This window comes from Colossoma macropomum, unplaced genomic scaffold, assembly GCF_904425465.1.
Source record: "Colossoma macropomum unplaced genomic scaffold, Colossoma_macropomum, whole genome shotgun sequence".
Taxonomy (NCBI): domain Eukaryota; kingdom Metazoa; phylum Chordata; class Actinopteri; order Characiformes; family Serrasalmidae; genus Colossoma; species Colossoma macropomum.
This window is the reverse complement of record NW_023494809.1, coordinates 5,895,571-5,921,080: the sequence shown is the minus strand read 5'-3', so window position 1 is coordinate 5,921,080 and position 25,510 is coordinate 5,895,571. Positions and strand designations below refer to the sequence as shown.

At 40.9% G+C, this 25,510-nt stretch overlaps 3 protein-coding genes across 3 annotated transcripts; 1 reads left to right on the top strand and 2 right to left on the bottom strand.

The window, feature by feature from the left end:
- Positions 1 to 533: 533 nt before the first annotated feature.
- LOC118798867 (protein asteroid homolog 1-like) lies at positions 534 to 12,180 on the bottom strand. Its single transcript, XM_036558465.1, has 5 exons — positions 12,121 to 12,180; positions 8,343 to 9,644; positions 4,341 to 4,557; positions 2,684 to 2,843; positions 534 to 1,739 (listed from the first exon to the last, which is right to left on the bottom strand). Exons 2-5 carry the CDS (start codon positions 9,624 to 9,626, stop codon positions 1,322 to 1,324), a joined length of 2,079 nt encoding a protein of 692 aa, XP_036414358.1. The 5' UTR covers positions 9,627 to 9,644; positions 12,121 to 12,180; the 3' UTR covers positions 534 to 1,321.
- LOC118798511 (E3 ubiquitin-protein ligase TRIM39-like) lies at positions 11,917 to 19,180 on the bottom strand. The gene is made up of 5 exons (XM_036557890.1): positions 19,121 to 19,180; positions 17,120 to 17,422; positions 14,341 to 15,619; positions 12,121 to 12,201; positions 11,917 to 11,974 (listed from the first exon to the last, which is right to left on the bottom strand). Exons 2-5 carry the CDS (start codon positions 17,403 to 17,405, stop codon positions 11,917 to 11,919), a joined length of 1,704 nt encoding a protein of 567 aa, XP_036413783.1. The 5' UTR covers positions 17,406 to 17,422; positions 19,121 to 19,180.
- Positions 19,181 to 20,838: 1,658 nt separating this feature from the next.
- Positions 20,839 to 23,771, top strand: rpp25l (ribonuclease P/MRP 25 subunit-like). The gene is given in 3 exon segments (XM_036558368.1): positions 20,839 to 21,069; positions 22,638 to 22,958; positions 22,960 to 23,771. Coding segments are annotated over 2 exon segments (684 nt in total). The 5' UTR covers positions 20,839 to 21,069; positions 22,638 to 22,661; the 3' UTR covers positions 23,347 to 23,771.
- Positions 23,772 to 25,510: the final 1,739 nt, after the last annotated feature.

The following is a 25,510-nucleotide window of genomic DNA, read 5'->3' as shown; positions in this document are numbered from 1 at the left end:
TACATATTTATCAGATGCTTTTAGACAAACAACATTTAAAACAGGCTTATATTAAAGGCCTTAAATGCCTGTCAGGGACCTTATCAGAGAGGGGAGCTCCTCAGCACCACCTGGTGGACTAAGAGAACAATGGATTTTTGGGTCTTTTTAGTCCCACAGCAATCCAGTACAAAAGTGGAGGAACTTATTTTACACGCACATTGATATAAACAAGTACAAACTATTCCATGTTCCATTTAAAGGGGAGATGAATATCTCTGCAGGTTGGTGCCCTGGTCCTCCCACATTCTGGACCTTCAGGGCTTTCTAGATCTTCAGAGAAGGCTTAATGATTTCTGTGAAATAAAAAGAAACCTGTTTGTAATTTTATCTCATGTTTATTTATAATTTTCAAGTTTGTTGTATTCAATCTCTGCATGAGCCGTAGTCTAAGCAGTGTTTCAGGTAGTTGTTAGGAATGTAAAACAGTGGCTGCAGCTCTGTGTCAAAACTCTTTACTGAGTCACTGTAAAACTGATACATACAAGTTCAGATATATGATATCTGTTACAAAGTTCTGATAAAATATATTAAATGTCTTTTACAAACTTCAAATGTCTGTGTTTAATCTAGAACATTCAAACATATGTATTGTGAATAGCATTGTTTTAGAGGTGAGTGTTGACATTTACGACTTGAACCGAAGGCCGAGCTCTAGTAGTCCAGTAGTTGTGGTCACTGGTAAACAGTTATGGATCTTTATAAATGTCCAAACACACGGCAGAGCACAGCCCAGCCTGCAGATCTTCAGAAGCTATTTGGTTTAGACAAAATTGCACAATTTATTTTATTTTTTTATTTTTTAATTAAACAAATACTAAGATGAGTTCATATATCCACAGGGTCAAACAGAACCAATTATTTGTTTTAAAATTTGAGACATTTGAAAACAACAGTAAGTTGCATCGCTATGATAGTTTGTCTCATAAATGCCACAGACTTTATTGCATAGTGATCATGAAAACAGTAATAACTCTTGGTAAAACACTGACACCATAAGTAATACTACATTGAGAGAATCATCAAATAATTTACTAATAATAACACTTATAAAAATGTAAATATTTATAGATTTATACATGATTTAGCTTAATGTACATCCTTAAAGTGCAATTTAGTCGAATATATGAATTAAAAACACATGATTGATTAACATCAGAGCTGTAGCGATAGAAATATTTCATATGTTGAAGTGAGTAGTGCACAACAAAAGCAAACTGGTTTCTCATTGGTCAGTCAGTCAGTTTGGGACAGGTGACTCCTCCTGGCTGGCCTCCAGATTTCATTCCCAGCAGGAGTTCTCGTATTTCTTGGATCTGGGGTTTGTTTTGTGAGACCTGCTCCTGTGTCTGGTGCGAATGCTGCAGGTCTGTTCGTACATCTCGTCCTCATGTTTACTGCCCTCGCTCTTCTTCCTTCTCCCACGTGGATCTTCATCATCCTCCTCTTCTTTGTCCATCAGATGCTCAAACATGGTGCTCAGGTCGTCTGCACACTTCTTGCCCGCTGGACTGTCGCTTGGCCTCTCTCTGCCCGCTCTGAGCCTCGTCTTCATGTCATCGTCCAGCTCGAGCTCCACGGCTTCCCTCAGTTGCTGGTAGAGCTGCCGAGCGCAAGGGGCTCTGGCCAGCAGGGATTCTGTAGTGATGCCCCTCTTCAGCTCCCGGGTTACGCCGTGTACCAGCACCCCACTGTACAACCTTAACAGCAGAAAACATTATTCAGTTATTAATCTTGAGAAGCTCTGTAACCACTAGTAAATGTTATTAATTATTCAGTAACTACTATTAATTATTCACTATCTACTATGAATTAGGAGCTATGATGAATTAATCATTAACTGTAATGAATAACTCAGTATCCACCATGAATTATTCAGCATCTACTATGAATTATTCATTACCCATTATGAAATATTCAGTAACCACTATGAATTATTCAGTATCTACTATGAATTATTCATTACCCATTATGAAATATTCAGTAACCACTATGAATTATTCAGCATCTACTATGAATTATTCATTACCCATTATGAAATATTCAGTAACCACTATGAATTATTCAGTATCTACTATGAATTATTCAGTATCTACTATGAATTATTCAGTAACTACTATGAATTATTGAGTATCTGATTTCAGTAAGATTCCCTGAACATTATGAAGGAACAGGCTGTAAAACATATTTATAATAGAAACCAGCTTCTGTTATAATATTATAATTCTATGATAATTTTGAGTCAGTGAGTTTTCTGTTCTTTTTTAAGTTCGGAGAAACGAGTCAAGTTTATTCTCAATAGTAAACGACATTTTGAGTGTTTGGGTTGAAACAGTGCCAGAATATTCCTTTATGTTCCTTTAACCTGTTCTAAAGGCTAGCGGTGAATCATAACCACTGCCCCCCCCCCCTTTTTTTTCTCTTTCTCTTTTTAGTTTTGGTTTGCCTCCTTCGTAAAACTCCTTCTCTTAATGTTTGAGTGTTTTGTGTTTTTTCTCTTGGTTGCTATTTCATGCACACCTGCATCCTGGCGCAGGTATTAATCACACACATGGTGAGATGTATCACGCTTAAGTGAGTCATAATAAGACAGAAGTGGTGATTATTCAGCTTAGAAGGTGTGGAAGGAGGAGGTGGTGTTTACCGTGCGTATTCTGGTTCAGGCACTGGATTGTTCAGCAGCTGGTTGAGGCAGATACTGTCCCTCAGACTGCCCTGCCACTGACTGTAAGCGTGAGCTGCCTCCAGGTCCAGAGGAGTCTCCTCTTTACGGCTTTTCAGGTTCCTCAGCCTTTTTGGCAGCTCTGCAGAGCAGGAAGGGAAAAAAAATGATATGAGTGAAGCACAGAATCTAATTAATTCACCTCATTAACAAGCCGGCTATTGTTTATATTACATTGCAAGCACTGGAACAGGGTATTTAGTCAGCCAGCAGCTGATGGAAAGTGAAGAAACTAAATGTGGCCCCATTTCAGTTGTCAAATCAAAATCGCAATTTAAGGAAATGCAATTTTGAAATAGCGATTTTTTTAAATCATAGCCTACATTATCAAAAAAAGTTTTAAGTGGGGACGTTTAACCTAAAACACAGAGTTTGTTGCTAGTTAGACCAATCAGAGGCAGCCAAACCTCTATCTGTTGTGACATCACAACCACAACTTGCTAGCTGTCTGGCGCACAACATTAGGGGTCGAGCCTTAAGCTAGAAAAAGTGGTTTTATTGTGTTGTTGGTAACAGGTCTGAAAATCAATTTATAGTAAATAATCGGAATTTATATCACTTAAGTCGCAATATGATTGATAAAAATCGCAATTAGATATTTCCACCAAATCATTCAGTACTATTTTCACCCTTCATTGCTCACTAGCAGCTCAACACACATCATAACATTTATGAGAGCTAACCGACTCCGTGTTCACCTGATAACAGAGTTACAGGACAAAATATGTGATCTAATTACATTAATGAGAAATATCAATAATAATAATGAGTCCAACAGCGGAATGGTCTCTAGGGGGCACTGCAGAAAGAGGTTAAACACTCGTCTCATTGACTTTCTTTGTTACAGAAGATTTTGCCAGAGTCAACTTCAAAATTGATTCTGGAAAATAAAGCCAGTTCTAGATGTCTCCTGACCTCATCCCCGGACAGTCAAGGGAAGGTCAGTGAGAAAAACAAATGCAGGTGGAAGCTGGAAACTGTAGTAAAAAAGATGGTTCTTCAAGGGTTCTTTAGTAAAGAAAATGGTTCTATATAGAACCATGAACACTCAAAGAACCCTTTGCATGATTAAAGGGTTCTTTGCATCATGAAAAGGTTCTTCAGATTGATGGAAAATAGATAGTTCTATATAGAACCTTTTTGAAAAGGGTTCCATATAGCACCCAAAAGGGTTCTTCTGTTGTTACAAACTTGACATCATAACAATAGAACTGTATGTAACCTTTTGGGTTCTGTATAAAGCATTTTTTTCAAAAGGTTCAATATAGAACCATCTACAGCACATTCTCCGTCAATCTGCAGAACACTTTAACAATGCATTTGATCAGGCAAAGTGTTCTTTTGAGTATTTGTGGTTCTATATAGAACCATTTTCTTTAATAAAGAACCCTTGAAGAACCATCTTTTTTAAGTGTCCCTGCAGAACACCACAGATTAAAATGGGCTGAAAGGCTGTAAAGCTGATATTACAGCAGAGTAAACGTTATAAGAGAATTTGACCCTGTTCACTGAGACGCTGGATTACAGTACCTTATGCCTTGATCATGATTTATTAAAGCCAGAGAAGCTGTATATTCACCTTTCTCTGTAAGTGGATCTCTGGACAGCTCTCCGTACACCAGGCCGACCAGCAAGGCCCAGAAGAATTCTGGTTTGGGCTCAGGCTGGGCGTGCTTCAGCCAGTAGCATGTGACGTACACAGCCAGCTGCAGGCTGGGAAGGACGAGGAGCCGCTCAGGTACTTGCAAAACGCCCAAAGTGTCCAAGAAAATCCGGAGCCGCAAATGCCAGGATGTCTAGAAGATAAAAGAACAGCCTTAATGCAGCTGCACTGGGAAACTGTAATGTTGTCGTGTGTGTGTGTGTGTGTAGACAAACCAATGTTTTGTGCATCATGCTAAATTACATTTACAGCATTTGGCAGACGCTCTTATCCAGAGCAACTTACACTTTTACATTTTACACAGGTAGGTGACGGTAGTGTTAGGAGTCTTGCCCAAGGACTCTTATTGGTATAGTATAGGGTGCTTACCCAGCTTACCCAGAGGTGTTACCCACTACACTACACCAACCACCTATTAGTGTTTTTATCATCCTATTACCACATATTAGCTTTAACTTAGTCTTACAAATATGTGCCTCAGCCTGCATGAGTGCTTTCTTTCTCTGAAAGAAGAGGTTTTCTACAGTTCTGACTTACAACATTAATACATAACATAAGCATTGCTGGCTTATTAGGTCTGCCTCCCTTCTACATTCATTGGCCATTTTATCAGAAATGTCTACAGTATACAGTGGGGTGCGAAAGTTTGGGCAGCCTTGTTAATTTTCCTGATTTACCTTTATAAATCATTGATTGTTTGGATAAAAAAACTTCATGAAATATATCATATAGGGGACAAACACAGTGATACTTGAGAAGTGAAATGAAGTTTATATGATTTACAGAAAGTGTGCAATAATTGGTTAAACAAAAGTAGGCAGGTGCATAAATTTGGGCACTGTTGTCATTTTATTGATTTCAAAACCTTTAGAACTAATTTTTGGAAATCAAATTTGGTTTGGTAAGTTCAGTGACCCTTGACCTCCATACACAGGTGACTCCAATTATGAGAAAGAGTATTTAAGGGGGGCAATTGTAAGTTTTTCTCCTCTTTGCGTCTTCTCTGAAGAGTCGCAGCATGGGAGTCTCAAAACAACTTTCAAATGACCTGAAAACAAAGATTGTTCACCGTCATGGTTTAGGGGGAGGATACAGAAAGCTATCTCAGAGATTTCAGCTTTCAGTCTCCACTGTGAGAAACATTGTGAGAAAATGGAAGACCACAGGCACAGTTCAAGTCAAGGCTCGAAGTGGCAGACCAAGAAAAATCTCGAATAAACAGAAGCGAAGGATGTTGAGAACAGTCAGCGTCAACCCACAGACCAGCACCAAAGACCTACAACATGATCTTGCTGCTGATGGAGTCACTGTACATCGTTCAACTATTCGGCGCACTTTACACAAGGAGATGCTGTATGGGAGAGTGATGCAGAGGAAGCCTTTTCTCCGCCCACATCACAAACAGAGCCGCTTGAGGTATGCTAAAGCACATTTGGACAAGCCAGCTTCATTTTGGAATAAGGTGCTGTGGACTGATGAACCTAAAATAGAGTTATTTGGGCATAATAAGGGTCGTTATGCATGGAGGAAAAAGAACACAGCACTCCAAGAAAAACACCTGCTACCTACAGTAAAATTTGGTGGTGGTTCCATCATGCTGTGGGGCTGTGTGGCCAGTACAGGGACTGGGAATCTTGTTAAAGTTGAGGGACGCATGGATTCCAATCAATATCAGCAGATTCTGGAGATCAATGTACAGGAATCAGTGACAAAGCTGAAGCTGCGCCAGGGCTGGATCTTCCAACAAGACAACGACCCTAAACACTGCTCAAAATCTACTAAGGTATTCATGCAGAGGAACAAGTACAACGTTCTGGAATGGCCATCTCAGTCCCCAGACCTGAATATTATTGAAAATCTGTGGTGTCACTTAAAGAGAGCTGTCCATGCTCGGAAACCATCAAACCTGAATGAACTAGAGATGTTTTGTAAAGAAGAATGGTCTAAAATACCTTCAGCCACAATCCAGACTCTCATTAGAAGCTATAGGAAGCGTTTAGAGGCTGTTATTTCTGCGAAAGGAGGATCTACTAAATATTGAGTTAAGGTTTTTTTTTTGGTGCCCAAATTTATGCACCTGCCTAATTTTGTTTAGACAATTATTGCACACTTTCTGTAATTCATATAAACTTCGTTTCACTTCTCAAGTATCACTGTGTTTGTCTCCTATATGATATATTTAACGGAATTTTTTTATCCAAACAATCAATGATTTATAAAGGTAAATCAGGAAAATTAACAAGGCTGCCCAAACTTTCGCACCCCACTGTAGGTGCACTTTGTAGCTTTACACTTGTCCACTCAGAGAATGTATCCTACGTAGTGGCTGCACAGACTTGTCGACTTTACTGCTCGGCGACGACGCTTTAAGCTGAGGTCGACTAGTCGCTGATCACTTGATTATGACACTAACAATACAGATGTCTCAGAGAAGACAGCAGGTGAGGAACCTGATGATTTCAGGGTCCAAATCTCTGGTTTCCTGAAGGCTAGCAGGGGAAGGGAGCATCACGTTCTACCGACCTGTGAAGTTTCTCTGTTGATCTTCAGTGCTTCAAACATCACATACTGAACATTGTTATCTCTGGTTTCCGGAGTGTGGTTGGAAAGGGGGTATAACACCAGTCAGTTACTCTTATTTTTGCTGAGTTACAGAGCTCTAAATTTCTCTGGCTCTCCGGACCTCCGGACCAACATTTTGGCAAGGCCGGTTAGGGTGCGCCTAAGTCAGATACAAATTTGTGAGATTCTGGGGTTTGTATCTCTGGTTCCCTGAAGGCTAGCGACATGTTCCAGGGTTCGTTGGAAAGTTTTATTCATGACATCGTCAGTGAGTAGACAACATCAACTCAAGTTTCATGATATAAATGTCGAAGTTTAAAAGTCATGCACCCCCTAATCCTAGGTAGGAATAGGTGACAATACAGACTACCCTTGAGTTCTGCCAGAAACACTGCCAGAAACAAGTCTATTGTGATTCCTTGTACTGCATAAGTGCAACACAAGATATTTCAACATGCTGGATTAGTTTTCATTTCCTGTTTTTTATGATATTTTGTTGTTGCCATTCAATTGGGATACCTTTAAAGAAAAAGGGTAAGAAATAATGACTTGAATCTTTAAATTTTACACCAAAAGCATTTTTTTCCACAACATAGACCCAATCACACTTTAATTAAGCTCATTTTTCAATGTGAAATCTTGTTTAATCTTACTTTTAGGGCCTTGTGTTTTTCAAATATATAATATATATTTTTGTACATGCATTACTGTTATAATTTGGGTTCCTAGGACTCTTGTGCCCAGGGGCCTTGCAAGACCATGATCTCTTCTTGGGACCACCTCCCTGGTCACTAAATTGATTGCACAGTTACAGATGAGCTATAGTCTACAACTGTACACCTACAAAGTGCACCTGGATGGCAGACTGTTACCTTTTCCTGATTTCTGCCTTTCGACCGTGGTCATGAGGCTCAGGGGAGCTGCTTCACCTGCTAGCTCCTGGGCCAGAACGGCTTCAGCTTTTCCACCCGTTCTGGGGTAATACCCAAACTTTAGTTCATTTCCACCGCAAAGACAGGTCAAAGGCAGAATTACCCCAAAGAATTGGGTGTTTATTGCAGACAGCTTAGGCATAACACAAAAATAAAAACGAGTGGCTGTGTTAAATAAAAGAAAAAGGAGCGGAGGAGCGAGAGAGGAAACTTTACGTGCTGCTCGAGGCTGCAGCACCCGGCGACTACTACAGCATGCACTACAATATCCACAATGCACTGCGTTTCCAAAGCATTAACCCCTTACATTCCCAACAAGATGTTTCTGATAAAACTGCCAATATTACAAGGTGGGTGGACAAATTAAACTGGTAACTGAGTGTGATCATCTTCACCAACCATAATGAAGCATCTACTGCTTTACCTCCCACAGTGTGTCCAGGTGAAGGTCTGGAATGGTCAGGCTTGGAAGGACTGCTGCAACCCTGGAGCTGGTTAGCTTTAGCCCCTCCCGGTCATACTCCTCTACCTCTGCTTCAGGTGAGTCGTCCCCACTGCCATTTTTCTGCCTGGTGCACAGCAGTAAGCCATAAATGACCTGTCGTATGGGCTGGGAGGTCAGATTGCTGCTGCAGAGCTGAAAATTCTCAACAGAAATGTTTAGAATGATCTTCTGCATTGCTAGGACATCAGTGATCATGGAGTTGAGCTTGCCCTTGGCCAAAGGCTCGAGGGTCCATTCCGGCAGGCTCTGTAAAGGACCTGGAAGCCTGCTCTGTGGTTTCTCGCTTATGAAGAACTTAGCTATGGAGCTTGGAGCGAGGCTGTAGACCTGAAGTCCTTCAGTGAGAGCTTTGATGACAGTAGCCGAATCATCTGAGTTTGTGAGGCAGCCCATGAGGGCACAAATGGCCTCTACTGGGCCCTCAAAGCCGGACAGCCACTTGAGCAAGCCATCAACATACCTGATCTCTTCAGCACTAACTGAGAACTCCGCCCAATTTGGAAACATTCCTCTGTCCAGGTCAGTGTTGTTGATGCCCAAGATGGTGGCCAAAATAGGGAGAAGTTGTTTGTTCATGCAGCTGAAAGTGCCACAAAGTTTTTCAACTGAAAACAGTTTGGCGGGAATGAATTTTTTGTCAGACCTCTTAGTCAGCATCACGTTCCTCCACTGGAAACAATAAAGGGGTAAAAACCCTCCCTTGATGTCATATATGTAGAAGTCAGTGTTGTTGGACAGAACCGGGCAGTTCCACTCGTTGGCCAAAGCTGCGGCCTCCCAGTCAGCCTTGGCAACACACTGAATAAATGGCACCTTGAGCTTCCTGAGGAGCTGAATGAACACAGTTTTGATGAGGATTGGTAGGACGTTTCGGGGACACCCTCTGGACAAGGAATGAGCCTTTTTGATTCTGATGTCAGCTCGTTTCTTCAGGGCGCCAAACGTTTTGTCACTGATCTCATCCTCTCCACTGAGCACAACGTAAGGCTTAATGGCGCATTCTCTGAGGTTCCTAAAGAAACAGCTCACCGCTTTCTCAAAACCTTCATATTCTCCGCCGTGTTCTTGATCCAAGTGAGAGGCGAAGTAAACAGTGTGGTATAAATTGCATCCATCAATCACGAGCTTGCTGTCTCTGAAGTGGTGCTTCTTCAAGATACACTTTTTACTCTCAGTGTAGCTCTTCAGCTCATTGACTGCCATGATGCCCAGTTTTTCACACTTTAAATTTCAACAGAAAAAATATATATAAAATGAATTCAGGTTTTACATCCAGTATGACTTTCAGCAAAGTTACATGATACAGGTTTCACATACATATTAATTGGATGAGTTCAGCAAAAGTGAGACATTAGGTAAAGTGGGATGAATAGGCTTAATGCTGCGCTACTCTTTGAGTGACAGGAGCCAAGCAAATGTAACAATTATGAATCATTACCATAAGAGTGCTTGTCATTCGGCCTTTGTTTTTATTGGCCTGGCACCATTGTTGTGGGTGTGGCCATAGTATGAAATGCGTCTGATTCCACCAAGCACAAGATTAAAACGCCTTTATTATGCAATTTTAGGATTTATAGACTAGAACTCAAACATAAATAGCTTTTCTTGTATAATTTTTAAAGAGATGGCCAGTATAAAACAATATATTGTCACAAAATTATTTCACAAAGTGGGTTTAAGTACCGTTGCACTGTTGCTGGACATGCTACAGCTTTAAAAAGATGGTTCTTCGAGGATTCTTTAGTACAGAAAATGGTTCTATGTAGAACTGTGAACACGATTAACGAGTTCCTTGCATTGTGAAAGGGTTCTTCAGAATGTGCTCTAGATGGTTGTATATAGAACCTTTTTAAATAGGGTTCTATATGGAACCAAAAAGAGTTCTTATATCGTTACAATGTCAAGCTTGTAACAATAGAAGAACCCTTTTTGATGCTATATAGAGCCCTATTCAAAATCGTTCTATATGCAACCATCTACAGCACAGTCTCCTTCAATCTGAAGAACGCTTTCATCATGCTAAGGTTCTTAGAGTTGTATAGAACCACTTTCTTTACCAAAGAACCCTTGAAGAACCACCTTTTTTAAGTGTGTAGGTGATGCGAGCCACCGGTGTTTTTTAGTATTTATTATTAGCACATTTTTAGCAGTCTTTGAAAGAACACACAGCAGTCCTGCTCCTCACTCCACCACTCTGAGTGGGCTGAACTCTACCTTTTCATGAAAATGTTGCAGTATATTTTCATTACACCCACATACTGACCCCTGTTAACATGTGATGACCACCGTGGAGTGTAACAGTTATCAGTGTATTCATAACAGGCCTAATTATGTATGTACATGCACCTGTTATTGTATTGTGCGCGTACAGGTACCAGTTATCGTGGATAATTCATAACAGGCCTAATTATGTAAGTACAGGTACCAACATTAGCTGACTGCTGTCAGCCTACCTTTCTGACTACAGGCCAAAGATAATCTGTGGAATCATCAGGGCCAGATTTAGATTAGCATTATCAAGGTATTTGTCCGTACAATGTTTGCGAAGGGTTTTATGGCCACGAAGATCTAGAAAAACAAATTCGACAGTCCAGTGTTGTTCACCTTGGCAACGCACGTCCATGAATTTGAGTTCAAAATGAACAATCAGTCTCCAGACTTGCATACTGCACCTTTTAACCATAACAGTCATATACATATATATGCATGTATCGCTGCTGTTGGAACAAAACCTAATTTGAAAATGCCTGTTGCCCTTTACCGTTTCGCATATGCTATCTCAGGGCAGGCCCCCAAGCACAAATTCAGTATTGTTCCGACCCGCACTCTTCTGTTTGTCTTTTTTTCCATCCTTCGTTTCTACCATAGACTCCCATTCATTTTTGCCACCACGCACAAAGTCTATTACTTCTTTGCCCAACAGCCACCAATCCACATGTCCTCACTCAGGGCAGGTCCTCAAACTCTAATCCACAGCCACACTGACCCGCACTCCTCTATGTGTCATTTTTTCATCCCTTGTTCCTCACATAGACTCCCAGTTATGATGAATAGACCAAATAGACAGTAAAAGGAAAGTATGTTTTGTTCTTCTTTCCAATATATATATATATATATATATATATATGTGTGTGTGTGTGTGTGTGTGTGTGTGTGTGTGTGTGTGTGTAATCAGGAACTGAACTGGCTAAAGTTTGTTATTTATTCAGTCAAATTTGAAATGTCCTGTTGCTTTGCATAGGATATTATAATCCTGCCTGCAGGCTATAACAAATATATTTTCTATTAGCTTAAAGCACTGTCCTACTTTTGAAGACAAACAAAGTCTGTCCCACCTGAAAAAACAAACACCTTGAGTGCTTGACTGTGTTGCAGTGCCTGTAATATCCAAATAGAACCTCAGTTCTAACAGTTTAACACATTTGCATGGCTTCCTCATAAAAGCACAGCAGATATGAATATACGAATATATAAGCCTTTTGAGTTTTTGAGTTCACCCTAATGCGACTCCTACAGGCCTGCAGGGTTTATCCCGCTGCTGTTCAGGGTCACTAATGCAGCAAAGAGCAGATACATAAGCATATGTATAGCTGTGGTGTCCCGCCGAGGTGACCGCACAGCACACACAGCAGGTCACTGCATCAGTAACGGAGTATGTCAGACTGAAAATGTTACATTAAAGTAGATCATAACTCACCTGTTCATGCAGAAAATAATAAGCGCTCGCGCTGCCGGGAGCTCGCGCCGCCTGCGGTCCTGCTCGTGTCCGCGCGGGGCGCTATTTATACGGACAGAACGGAAAGCGAAACTGCGTCACGCGCAGGAAAGCGAAACTTAAAGAAAGCGGAGCCTGAACTGGGAAGAAAACGTGACGCTCAGAGCATCATCTCTTATAAACCTTCACAGCCTTCCAGCCCACTTTCCTCAAAGGTTCTTTAGTAAAGAAAATGGTTCTAGATAGAACCATGAACACTCAAGGAACCCTTTGCATGATTAAAAAAGATGGTTCTTCAAGGGCTCTTCAGCCAAGAAACTGGTTTAGATAGATAGAACCATGACCACTAAAAGAACCTTGATTTGCATGATTAAAGCATCATGAACTGGTTCTTCAGATTGATGGAGAATGTGTTATAGATGGTTCTGTATAGCACATTTTAAAAAGGTTCTGTATAGCACCAAAATGGTTGCACTGTTGTTACAAGCCACAGATCCCTTTTTTGGTACTATATAGAACCCTTTTTGCAATTAGTGAAGCTTTTAGCTTACACACTTTAAAAAGATGGTTCTTCAAGGGTTCTTTAGCAAAGAAACTGGTTCTGTATAGAACAATTTGCACTCAGACAACCCTTTGTATGATTAAAGGGTTCTATGCATGGTTAAAGGGTTCTTTAGGTTGATGGAGAATGTGCTGTTCTATATAGCACATTTTTGAAAAGGGTTCTATATATCGCCAGAAAGCGTTCTTCTATTGCAAGCTTGACATCATAACCGTAGTAGAACTCTTTTTGGTGCTATGTAGCTTGTCTTGGTGAGTCAACACGTATCACATGTAACACACTGAACAGTATCAAACTGAGGGAAAAGTAAAATAAAATAAGTAGAATATAGAATAAAGAATAATAATAAAGAGGAGCCAAAATATCTGACACACAGCTGGTCAGGCTGTAAACAGAGTCTTGATTATCAACTGGAATGGAAATGCATTTGTGTGTCATCCGCGTATGAAAAATTATGTTTCCTAATGACATCACCTAGAGGCAACTAAAAAGAGAAAAAAAAAAGGAGAAAAGCAAAGGCCCTAAAACTGAACCTTGAGGGACTCCACAAAAATGTTGATGATGATTTCCCAGAAACTAAGAACTTTCTGATCATTAAATATGATTTAAACTATTCTAAAACTGTGCCCAAGAGGCCTACCCAGCATTCAAGACGGTGGATTAGAGTCTTGTGATCAATGGTATCAAAAGCTGCACTAAGATCTAATAAAACCAGAATAGAAGGACTTTGTGCATCAGCACTGAGCCTGAGGTCATTCACAACACTAACCAATGCTGTCTCAGTATTATGGTTAGAACCAAAACCTGACTGAAACTTCTCATATAAATTGTTTGATAATAGAAACACATCTAATTGCTTCAAAAAAACTTTTTCAATGTTACACATCATACACAAAAGTTCACTGCTGCATCATTGTTGTTGTTCTTCTTCTTCTTTTGGAGCCCTTTCAGTGGTTTCTACTGACCACAGACCTAAAGTCTGTGGTTGGAGCTTATTTCTCTGTCTGTATAGCACTCACACATGGAGAAATAATTGCTCCAGTGCTGCTGGGGGGCTTTATACCCGTGTAGCCCATGCTTGGCATTGGGCATGGGGACTTTGTGTACTGAGAATATTTCTGCACAATTAAGAGGTTAAGATGTAAACAGAGTCGTTCAGAGTAGTTTGATATGAAACACTTCATTCTAGAGAAACTTCCCAAGCCAGAACTGTTCACAGTGGTGGTGATAGGAACCAGACTTCCACCTCTAAAAGCTCCCTCACAGAAAGTTATTATATGAAATGGTCATGAATTCACTGCCTGATGACTGAGACATTATGATAGATATAATGTACATGCAGGTTACTGTGAGGCAAATAGTCCCCAAAGAAAACTTATTATTTCAGATTTTCCACTATTTTCCATCATCAACATTCCATATAAACTCAGAAGACTCGTGTAGGTTCACTGGTGGTTCTGGATAGTAAATAAAATGTCTATATTTGTGTTGTAGTCATGGCGACCCCTGGTTCCTATCACCACCACTGTAGAGAGATCTATATCTCTACAGTCATATTAAGCATGGTTGAAAACAGTCACTCTAAAATTCATGTAATTATTGTTTTTTGGATAATTTCCTGCTTCTTGATTTTCACAAACGATTCCTCCAAATAGAAGCCTGGAAAGACGGGTCCTGAGGCTTTTATACTGAATCTGTGCAGGAGACCCTCCTCTGCGGTGAGGAAACTCAGCGTTTTCTGCCCACAGTCCAGGTGGACCTGTATGAGCACTGGGGCTTGCTTTATGGTGCTGAGTTTGGGGTTGGAGTAACGCTTGTGTCCCTCGAACGCCTGGAGCTGGCGGCCATCCCAGCGCAGAGCCCAGCTGATGCAGGAGTCCACCCAGGCCTGGTCACGGCTCTTACAGGTGACCCCCACCTCCCACCTGCGAGTCCCGCCCACCTCCACCTGCCAAGCGTGCTCTCCTCTGGACAGACCCTGACCACACAGCACCTGCGGGTGCAGCCGGAAACGCTCCGGATGAGCCGGATGGGGCAAAGGACGGGCCACCCACTGGGCAGATAAAAGGTCGTCAGATATGCTAATGTTACAGTGGGCCGTGTTTGGATCCAAGGTGAAATGGGTGGAAGGTTTCAGAGTGGGGGAACGGACTGGTTTTGGTAGCACAGAAGGCTTTGAAGTGGTGGAACTGATTGTTTTCTGCGGTGTCAACCGTGGAGGCTCCATTAGCGTGCTTTTCTCCTGCCTTAGTTTTTCACGTATCCCTTTGCTAAGATTCCTCACAGCAGCTTGACCATGTTGCTTTAGCTGACCAGTAATAGTCCTGTCCAGCTCCCGCTTCTCCACACGGCATAGTGTGGCGCGTTTATCTGCATTTAGCATCCTTTCCAGCACCCCATCGAAACGGTCCATGAAGTCTTTGCTGGATATCTCTTTTTCCACCAGTCCGTTAGCCTCCGTGATTAGCCGTGCTAACTCCTCTCTCTTCTTCTCCACCTCCCTGGTGCGAGACTCTAAATGTGTGAGAGACGTTTCCCTCTCGTTGTCAACTAGAGCTAAAACGGTCTCCTTCTCAACATTGAGAGTCTCTTGTATGTCATTAAACAGCTGTATCACCTGCTCCCTCAGGTTAGCACGATCACTGGTTAGCCGTGAGCTAGCAGCCTGCAGCCATTCCGCATTGGTCTGCATTTGCTTCTGTGAATCCTCCAGGTTCCTGATGTTTTCTTTCAGAACGTCCATGCTAACAGCTTTAGCGTCCTCCAGCGGCTGGTACTGGTGGGTTTTGTGCTCCTCCAGGCAGGATGTGCAGAGACAGGCCTTGTGCTCCTTGCAGAAAAACTCCCAGGGCTTCCCGTGATTAGCGCACACTTCTGTCCTCATTAGCACACACTTAGCATCTCCGGCGCTTCGCTGCACTGTAAAAAAATGAGAAAAATTAAAAAATTGAAATTGAAGTGTGAGATTTGCATCTGATGAAATACACTGTTAATTAGTGTTGTTTCTATTATTATGAAAACTTCTTGTAGGTTCGTGTAGGTTCACTGTGGTTTTGGATAGTAAATAAAATGTCCATATTTGTGTTGTAGACATTGCAACCCCTTGTTCTTATCACCACCACTGTTAAGAAATCAAAGTCAGCAAGTTTCTCTGCAGAAATTTTGAAAAACTGGTGAAATTCTCTTTTTCTTCCCCTCCTGGTTTGGTTCAAAGCACTAAGGCCCAGTCCCATTTCTTATTTTTACTCCTACCCCTTGTTTTTGAGTGTCACCTTGCCCCGTGGAACTGAGTTACAAGGGGTAGTGGCTGAAATCTTCCCTATGAAATGAGACAACCCTTCTAGAACAAGAGTCAGGACACCCTACCCCTAAACGAAGGACTAGGGCTAAGTGGTAAGGGAGAGGGGTGAGAAGGGATTGGGCCTAAGATTTGATATGTAAAAGTCAGGTCTGCCAGCCTTGTAAAGCTCACCTGACATCACCTATTGCGTAAATACCACATTTATAACAGGACATTTGGATGATTTCAATAAAATCAATTAAACTACTTACTACAAAACACCTGTAAGGAAAGGGCCTCGGCTCTGTACTTAGTATTTTTCAAAAATTCTACATAATTAAATGGTTAAGATGTAAACGGAGTCGTTCAGAGTGGTTTGGTGTGAAACGCTCTGTTCTAGAGAAACTTACTGAGTCAGAACTGTTCACAGTGGTGGTGATAGGAACCAGACGTCCACCTCTAAAAGCTCCCTCACAGAAAGTTCCTACATGAAATGGTTATGAATTCACTGCCTGATGACTGAGACACTGTTTTATGATAGCTATGAAAAGGTTTTGGCCTTAAACATATATTTAAAAGAAATCTATTCATGGAGGGGTACATGCAGGGTGTTGTGAGGCAAAATAGTCCCAAAATATCTTACTTTTTTAGAATCACTGCTTTTTTTTACCATCATCAACATTACATATTAACCTCTTAAGTGACCAGAGCCCACCAGCAGGCCCAAAGCTTTATTACACACTACTATAATGTAAGAATAGCTCAGCCAGTTTTCAATGAAGTCCCTGTAGTTACTGAATAATAAGCCTTAGTGTGTAATAAGCCTGAAATATTAAGGTTTTAAAACATGTAGGTTCACTGATGGCTTTAGTAAAATGACTATATTTGCATTGTGCACATCGTGACCTCTGGTTTGGTGACTTGATATATAAAAGTAAAGCCTCTCTAACGCAAAATAAACAAACCTTTATTGCAGCCTATGCAAATGACCTCGCTCTTTTTTTCAGCGTTTACAGGTATGCAATAAAGCCAGCCTTTTAAAAGGCTGACTGCTCAATAGACACAAACACAAACAAGACAAACAGGTTCACAGGCCACACAGGTTGAACTGATAAAATGTATTTTACGTTGCGGCCCACCTGGTCCAGCTACGCTGTCCTCGGACGGCGGTTCTCTGCTGGCCTGGATGCGTTCAATGATGTTGGACAGCTTGATGTTTCTCTGAGCGGCAGGATAGTCTTCAAACACAGTGCGACACTCTGGGCACGAATATCTCTGCATGTTGGCGCCCTGGTTCTCCCACACTTTGAGCAGGCAGGCGTGGCAGAAGTTGTGGCCGCAGGTCAGCAGCCGTGGGTCTTTATAAACGTCCAAACACACGGCGCAGCTCAGCTCGGCCTCCAGGTCTTCAGCTACAGCCGACATCTTCTTCCTCGCTCTGTCTGGAGAGAAGCGCACACCTTTAGATAAAGATGCTCAAGTGCTACGTATGAGTTACAGCCCCCCATCTCAGATGAGGTTTTTCCTGCTTTAAAGGAACACTTCAGCCTATTCTCTGTATTTTATAGTCACTTGTGTAAGAATATTGCTGGTGCATTGACTGGTTTAGAAATAAAGGTTCTGTTCAGGTACATTTTTGTTCGTCAAGGTACAAACAGTGTAAATGTTCCCTCAAAGGTCCAACAGTGGTTTTAAGGTCTGATTGTGATCCTTAAATAAGTTTTTCCAGGTGAAAAGTTCGTATTTGTACCTTTTCATAACCGAATGTTTTAAACAGAACAGTAAAATAAAAGCCTGGAGACGAGACGGGGTGTGTGGAGTCAGTACAGCTTAGAACATATCATTTCAGTGGATTATGGTTCAGTTATGTTCCCTGACTAAAGGTACTGAGATGGACCCTTGAGGGAACCACCCTAGTGACAGGAGTTTAGTGACAGTTTAGTACCTTATTTCTGAGAGTGTACAGACGCTGACGTTCTTTATGAGGACCACAAGCTGGTCGCCACAATGTAAATCATTCAATTTTAAGGTGAAGACATGTTTTCATGTAAGGAAAAGGTTAAAGTGAGGGTCAGGGTTAGGCCTAGGCTAGCAGTAATTATGGTTAAGGTTTGGGTAGGTCCGCAGGAAATGGATGGTGGTCTATGTAATGTCCCTGCAATTCACAGAAGCAAACATGTGTGTGTGTTTTTGTTTTTTTAAATTTTGACATCGCTTTTGGATGGATTTCACATGGTGTGGGTGATATGAACTCAAATTCATATCACAGTATTTTCTACTACTCGGATGATAACAATATCACAAAAGTAAACTAATTTATAATAGTAACAATAACAACAATAACAAAACAATACAATAATGATTAGGATTAATAAGGATTAAATATATGTTGAAAACATACATTTTTTATACCAAAAAACAAGCGTAAATATGGCAATTGTTCAAACAATGTCATAGAATGTCATGTACACAAATATTTATATAAAAACAGCACTTTTTCATCCAGATTAATTGGCCATGACCTTGAGAAAGGTCAGAAGCATCAGACTTTTTTTGATAAATTCATTTTTTCCATAAATTCAAATAATGAGCTGTGATGTGTTTACTTCATCTCTGTGCAGCCGCCATAGATTAGCTAGTTGCTAGTTTTTATGTGCTGTTGATGATGATAAAATAGTGGTAAATGTGAAAAAACATTTCTTTTAAGAAAAGTCTTCTTTTGAGGCCTCACAACACCCTGCATGTCCCACTAAATTAAAAAGGCCAAAATCTTCTCAAAACTATCATAAAACAGCGTCTCAGTCATCAGGCAGTGAATTCACAACCATTTCCTGTAGGAACTTTCTGTGAGGGAGCTTTTAGAGGTGGACGTCTGGTTCCTATCACCACCACTGTGAACAGTTCTGACTCGGTAAGTTTCTCTAGAACAGAGCGTTTCATACCAAACCACTCTGAACGAGTCTGTTTACATCTTAACCACTTAATTACGCAGACAATTCTCAAAATAGGTGGAATTCCCCTTTAAGTATGAGAAGCTGAAGCCCCGCCCCTCCTTTTAAACAACAAAAGCTAATGAGAGAAACCTTTGTCAGCCTTTAAAGGCTGATTGTAGAAGCTTTACAGTGTTATTGTGATCTTACCTCCTTCACCAGTGAAGTGTGTCAGACTCCTCTGGGCAGTGCAGGGCTGAAGTGGTGAGTGAGAATAAGTGGACATATAGTGCAACACTAATTTTGTAACAGTGGTTTGGCAACTGCACTTAAAAGGAAGAGATAATATCCTCTCTATACCATATATAGTCACGGGTGAGGGTTAGACACTCGCCTCAACAGTCTGTGGGCCAAGGAAGACAAGCTACTTGGGCTTTACATACATGCAACATGCTAGCTTGTTATCTATATTACAAATAAACAACAATGTGCTGGCATTTCCAGTGCAATATAGAAATGCAATATACATGTCTGTTGTAAAAAGTGCCACATGCACATAAAACTGAACTAGAATTCCATTCTAGACATTAAAAAGTCAGAGACTCTTCAATCATAAGCTCCATAAGCTCATTCCAATTTGCACTACTGTTTATATTTGCACTATTTATACCCACAGACTTTAATCTGTATGTGCCTTATGGCACTTTAGTGTTAATTTCAGGACCTTCTTATAGTTAGATTATTTATATTATTATTATTTTTCTATTTTTTCTTTTTATTATTCTATTTTTCTACAATTAGTGTTTATTTTGTTTATGATTAGTGTTTAGTGTTTACACCATGGGGTCTGAGAGTAACGCACTTTCAGTACTCTGTATGTCCTGTACATATTGTAGTATTGACAATAAAGCTGACTTGACTTGACTTGATTATTCTGTTTCCAGTCAAAACAGCCATTTAATATAAGTTATTCATGAACAGCTCAACAACCAAATCTACTCTCAGCTGTCTGAGTGTCAGTGAGTCTCTCTTCTCCTTTATTCCAGCTTCCATTCTTTTCAGGAGACTCACTTTCAGTTCCTCAAAGAATCTGCAGACACACCTCCAAAGTTCAGTCTTAGAAGCTGGTTGATCGTTTTCTGAAGTAATCAAACACATTCAGTGGTGTTGAGGTCTGGACTCTGGGGTGGTCAGTCCATCGTTCAGCTTCTTTGTTTGATGTGTCCGTCTCCTTTTCTCAGTGAGGTTCTTCTTGATCAGCTACACATCCTTTCAGACCCACAGCGCTGAGTCGTCTTCTCACAGTGGAAGGATGGACAGAAACACCTGTGGATGTTTTCAGATCTGAAGCAGCTTGATTTTCTCCTCTCTCTCAGAGATGAAAGCTTTAAGTGCTGTTTATCTGATGGGGGCAGTTTTGGGGTCGACCAGGTCTTCCAGGTGGTTCTCAGGAGCCCCATTTTCTCTGTAGCTTTTAATGATTTCAGTTATTTTGTTTTTTTTCACTTAGTGTGTCCTTTGATTTTCTCTTTTCTTATGCAAGAGGATTATTTTATGTTTAATCTATGAATAACTTGTATTTAATGGCCATTATGACTGCAAATAAAATGGGCGAAAGGTGGTCTCTGACTTTCACCCAGTATATATATATATATATATATATATATATATATATGTATATACATATGTGCATGTGTGTGTGTCTGTGTGTATGTGTGTGTGTGTTACCGAAAAGACTTAAGCTGAACTGTACTTAGATTTGTATGTATTGTAAAAGATGCTGTAACGCGTAATCGAGCTGAACTACATTTCCCATGAACACTTTCGTCAGTTTGCAGCAGATTCGAACGCTTATCGGCAAGTGCGTTTCACTCCAACACCACGTGGCTGCTCTGCTGTGGTGGCTAACTGACAGTTCATCAAGTTTTTCAAGTATGTGAACTAGATAAGCAGAACGCGGAGTAGAACAAGTTTTCGGCTGCAGTTTGTCAGGATGACGGGCTAATACAGCCTAAACCGAGATAGCTAAGGTAGCTTAGCTTAGCTGGTTGTATTACTAGCTGGTCAGCGTCAATCAGATCCGCACGACCATCTGGGGCAAGTTGGGCTGTTTATAAGGTAGTTTTCTCTCCGCTGGCGTTCAGGTGCTGCTGTGAAAGGTACAGGGTCTTTACACTGTTTAAATGGTGTTTCCTAATCAATAATGATGACCAGTAATACTGTTTATATTGAGAAAATGTTGCTGACCATTCAACACGAATTGCGCTCAAGTAGTTAAGTTAATGACCATCAGTAAAGGGTTATGAAGGACTGGGTGTCGGGTAACAGCAGAGTGCTAACAAAGCTGAACAGATCTTGTTCTAAATTTCCGTTCCACCTTAAATGTTGCAGCAGATAGCCTTACGAATATAACGTAAATGCTGCAGCATTTAAGGTGGAACGTAAAAATAAGAAGTCAGCTTAAGCCCAACGGACTGTTATTGGACATTTAAGACAGACAAGCTGTGTTCCCAAAAATTCCACCTGCACTCTTAAAAAGATGCTTTTCATGGGATCTTCAGTAAAAACAGTGGATCTGTATATTTGAATTAAATTGTTCTTTTCATGGAGAAATGGTTCTTTAGAGTGATGGAGAATGTGTTGTATATGTTTCTATATAGCATCAACAAAGAGTTCTGCTGCTGTTCTTACCATGTCAAGCTTGTAACAGTAGCAGAACCCTGTTTGGTGCTGTATAGAACCATTTAGAGCATATTCTCCATCAAAAAGAAGAACCATTTCACCATGCGATAAACCATTTAAAGATGCAACTGGTACTGAGTGTTCATGGTTCTATATGGAACCATTGTCTTTAGTGAAGAACCCTGGTTTTTAAGAGTGCACCTTCTGACATAACGGTGGATTTTGCTGGATCTGAGGGTTTGGAGAAACTGATAAACCTCAAAAGACTCCACAGAGTGACCTTACATTCAGTTTCAGTGTCACAGTTTGATTTGTCTTTATCTTAAAGATGAACCAGTTTTTCAAAATTACTGCATACTTATATATTTTAGATGTAAACAGAGCGGTTCAGAGTGGTTTGGTGTGAAACGCTCTGTTCTAGATAAACTTGCCAAGTCATAATTGTTCACAGTGGTGGTGATAGGAACCAGACGTCCACCTCTAAAAGCTCCCTCACAGAAAGTTCCTACATGAAATGCTTTTGAGACGATTTTGGTCCAAGACATTTTTTCAATTTCAGGCATTTAGACAGAAGGCCTAACAAAATAAAACTTTTTTTTAATTATTTTTATATTTACCACTATTTTCCCATCATCAACATTCCATATAAGCTCAGAAGACTTGTGTAGGTTCACTGGTGCTTTTGAATAGTAAATAAAATGTCTATATTTGTTTTGTTGTCATGGTAACCCGTGGTTCCTATCACCACCACTGTAAAGACATCAGATTTAGTAAGTGTCTCTGCAATGAACTATGCAGAAATTCTGAAAAATGTATGGAACTGTCCTCTGACAAGTTGTACCCAGATGTAAATTGTAGTTACAAGGTCAGAAATGGCCAAGATTGTGGTCAAGAATCATGCAGACCAGTCTTTGCATGTTAAACAGTGTGTGTCTGTTTTATTGCAGGATGTATTGCAGTTGTTTTTATCCATATCATTACTAACACTATAGTTGATAACAGTGTAGGGAAAATATACACTCCTTTTTTTTTAATCTGCACACAGGTGAGCTCCAACCCCAGGTGACCAATGGAGAACTACAGAAAAGCAGGTGTGGTGGAGCAGCCGTGCCCGTGTCCCTTCACTAACCTCCAGCCCAACACTCCTGAGGTCCGGGTGCGGGACGGCAGCAAGATCCGCAACCTCATGAAGTTCGCTTTAGGCCGCATGGAGGGAAAGGCGCCTGTGGAAAGTGCCGGAACTCCAGAGGAACCAGAAACAAGTGCTCCAGCCTCTGGAGAAAGCTTGTGTAGGCAGATCGTGTTCACAGGAGTGGGTCCGAGCGTGGCGAAGACCATCACCTGCGTGGAGATCCTGAAGAGGCGCTGTCCGAGGCCTTCACCAGTGCACCCGGCTGCTCTACCGGACGGTGCAGGAGAAGTGGGAGCCGCTGGAGCCGGGGGCCGGCCTGGACAGCCTCACTGTCAGCAGGAACGTGCCTGGAATTTGGGTTCTGCTCTCCAGAGACCCACTGGACTCGAACCAGCCTGGCTACCAAGCGCCGGGCAGCTTTGATGCTCTTTGGGCTCAGGCTGTTAAAGAGGAGTCTCAGGGCCAGAGGCATCAACAGAGGAGGAAAAGAGGAGGAGGAGGAGGAGGATGGAGTGGAGGTCCTGGAGGTGGTGGTGGTAGAGGAAAAGGCCCCAGGAAGCAGATGGGACGTCCCAAAGAAGGTCGAAAAACTCCTGGGCAGGCAGGAGGAGGACAAGAGTGAGGACGGTGGTCTTTTCTGTGGGATGGCATTTGGATGGGTGGGGGGGGTATCTTTTCTTACCAACACTGTGAGTGTGGAGATGCTCTATAACTGTGTGAAGGTCATATACAGAAATAGAACAGAGGTTCTCAACCCAAGTTCTAGAGTTCTTTTCAGATGTTTCCTGCTCAAGCTCACTTAAGGTTGGATTCACAAAAGATTTTCGAAGAACAAACGTATTAAAGGTCTTGAGACAAATACTGAGCAAATCATAAGGAATGTTCTTGAATGCAAAGAACACATGTGCCTCTCTGCCATGAATAAATTTAAAAAGTACTATAAAACAGTGTCTCAGTCATCAGGCAGTGAATTCATAACCATTTCATGTAGGAACTTTCTGTGAGGGAGCTTTTAGAGGTGGACGTCTGGTTCCTATCACCACCACTGTGAACAGTTCTGACTCAGTAAGTTTCTCTAGAACAGAGCGTTTCACACCAAACCACTCTGAATGACTCTGTTTACGTCTTTATAAATCGATCAGGCATAACATTCTGACCACCTCCTTGTTTCTACGCTCATTGTCCATTTTATCAGCTCCACTTACTATATAGGTGCACTTTGTAGTTCTACAGTTACAGACTGTAGTCCATCTGTTTCTCTGATACTTTGTTAGCCCCCTTTTACCCTGTTCTTCAGTGGTCAGGACCCCCATGGACCCTCACAGAGCAGGTACTATTTGGGTGGTGGATCATTCTCAGCACTGCAGTAACACTGACGTGGTGGTGGTGTGTTAGTGTGTGTTGCGCTGGTCTGAGTGGATCAGACTCAGCAGTGCTGCTGATAAAATGGACAATGAGTGTAGAAACAAGGAGGTGGTCATAATGTTATGCCTGAATGTGTTTATTCTTACATAGATTAATAACTTTCTAATTAAGGTATTAGTGGAAAAATTGAATAACTAAACATGATTTTTGGAAGAATAACATTTTGTCTGGATCATCTTGAACTACATCTTAGGTCTGTATTTATGGACAAAAGCTCAGAAATAAGAATTTATTTCTTAAACTGCCGAGTGTGTTTACATGCACTAAATAATCCAATAACTGCAGAAAAACAGATTTTGTCAGTAATCCGATCAATACATTAATGTGCTCTTGGGTAATCTGATAATGGGGAAACTCCAGGTATACATGAGTCAGAAAGTAATCAGATTTCTGCTTTACAACCAGCCAATAAACTCGCAGAAGAAGACGTGACTTTACTCTGATCTAAGAAATCAGTGTGCTGCTTACATGACCATTTGAATAATCAGATAGCTGCAGAATCCAATTATGATGGGAGTATTGAGTGCATGTAAACACTCAGTGTTGTGAGCTCATTAATTATTCCCAGCAGTGCTGGAGAGTTAGAGCAGGACACTGATGTTACTACACTCAAAATAAAGAGTTGAAGCAGAAAGGAGCAGTGTTGAAGTGTCATAGCAGAACCACTATTGGTTCCCTAAAGAACCGTTCAGTGAATGATTCTTTGAAGAAATATTTTTGTAAATGAGATGTGTGTAGATGAGTGCAGAGGGCCTTTTTAAGGTATAAAGAGCCTCCACATAAAGTAACGCTTCTATATTAGCTACAATTTTACATAGAACCGTACATCTAAAGCGAGAACGCGAGAGTTTAAGAACCTTTATCATCTGTAAGAGTGCAGGACTGGAGTCAGAAACAGTCAAATAGAAGATGGCATCTAATGAATGCGCTGAAAAGATTTTTTTTCAGGAATAAATGAAAAATTATTTTGCTGCTTTAAGCCTTTTGATACCTGATTGAAGTATTATTAATGTAAAGACACATAAAATGAGGTTGTGTGTATAATGGCTGTGTTTTTGTTTGAAATAAAACAGACAGGTGTCACTCATTGTATGATGTAGGGTTGTTTTTGCTGCAGCAGCAGGAGGAAAGATACGCTGGATTGGTGTAAATCTCGGATGATTCAGTTTGATTATGGCTCTTTAGGTAAGTATTCAATACATTAGGATTCAGTTCAGTTATTGTGGTGCATAATGTAACTAGGAACTGTTTACATAGCAGCAGAATATAGACAGTAAGAACTGCTGCTTTGTATTTGTTTTTAAATATTGTATTTTGACATATGTATTAGGGGTGGGATAATGTTTTGATACGGCAATATA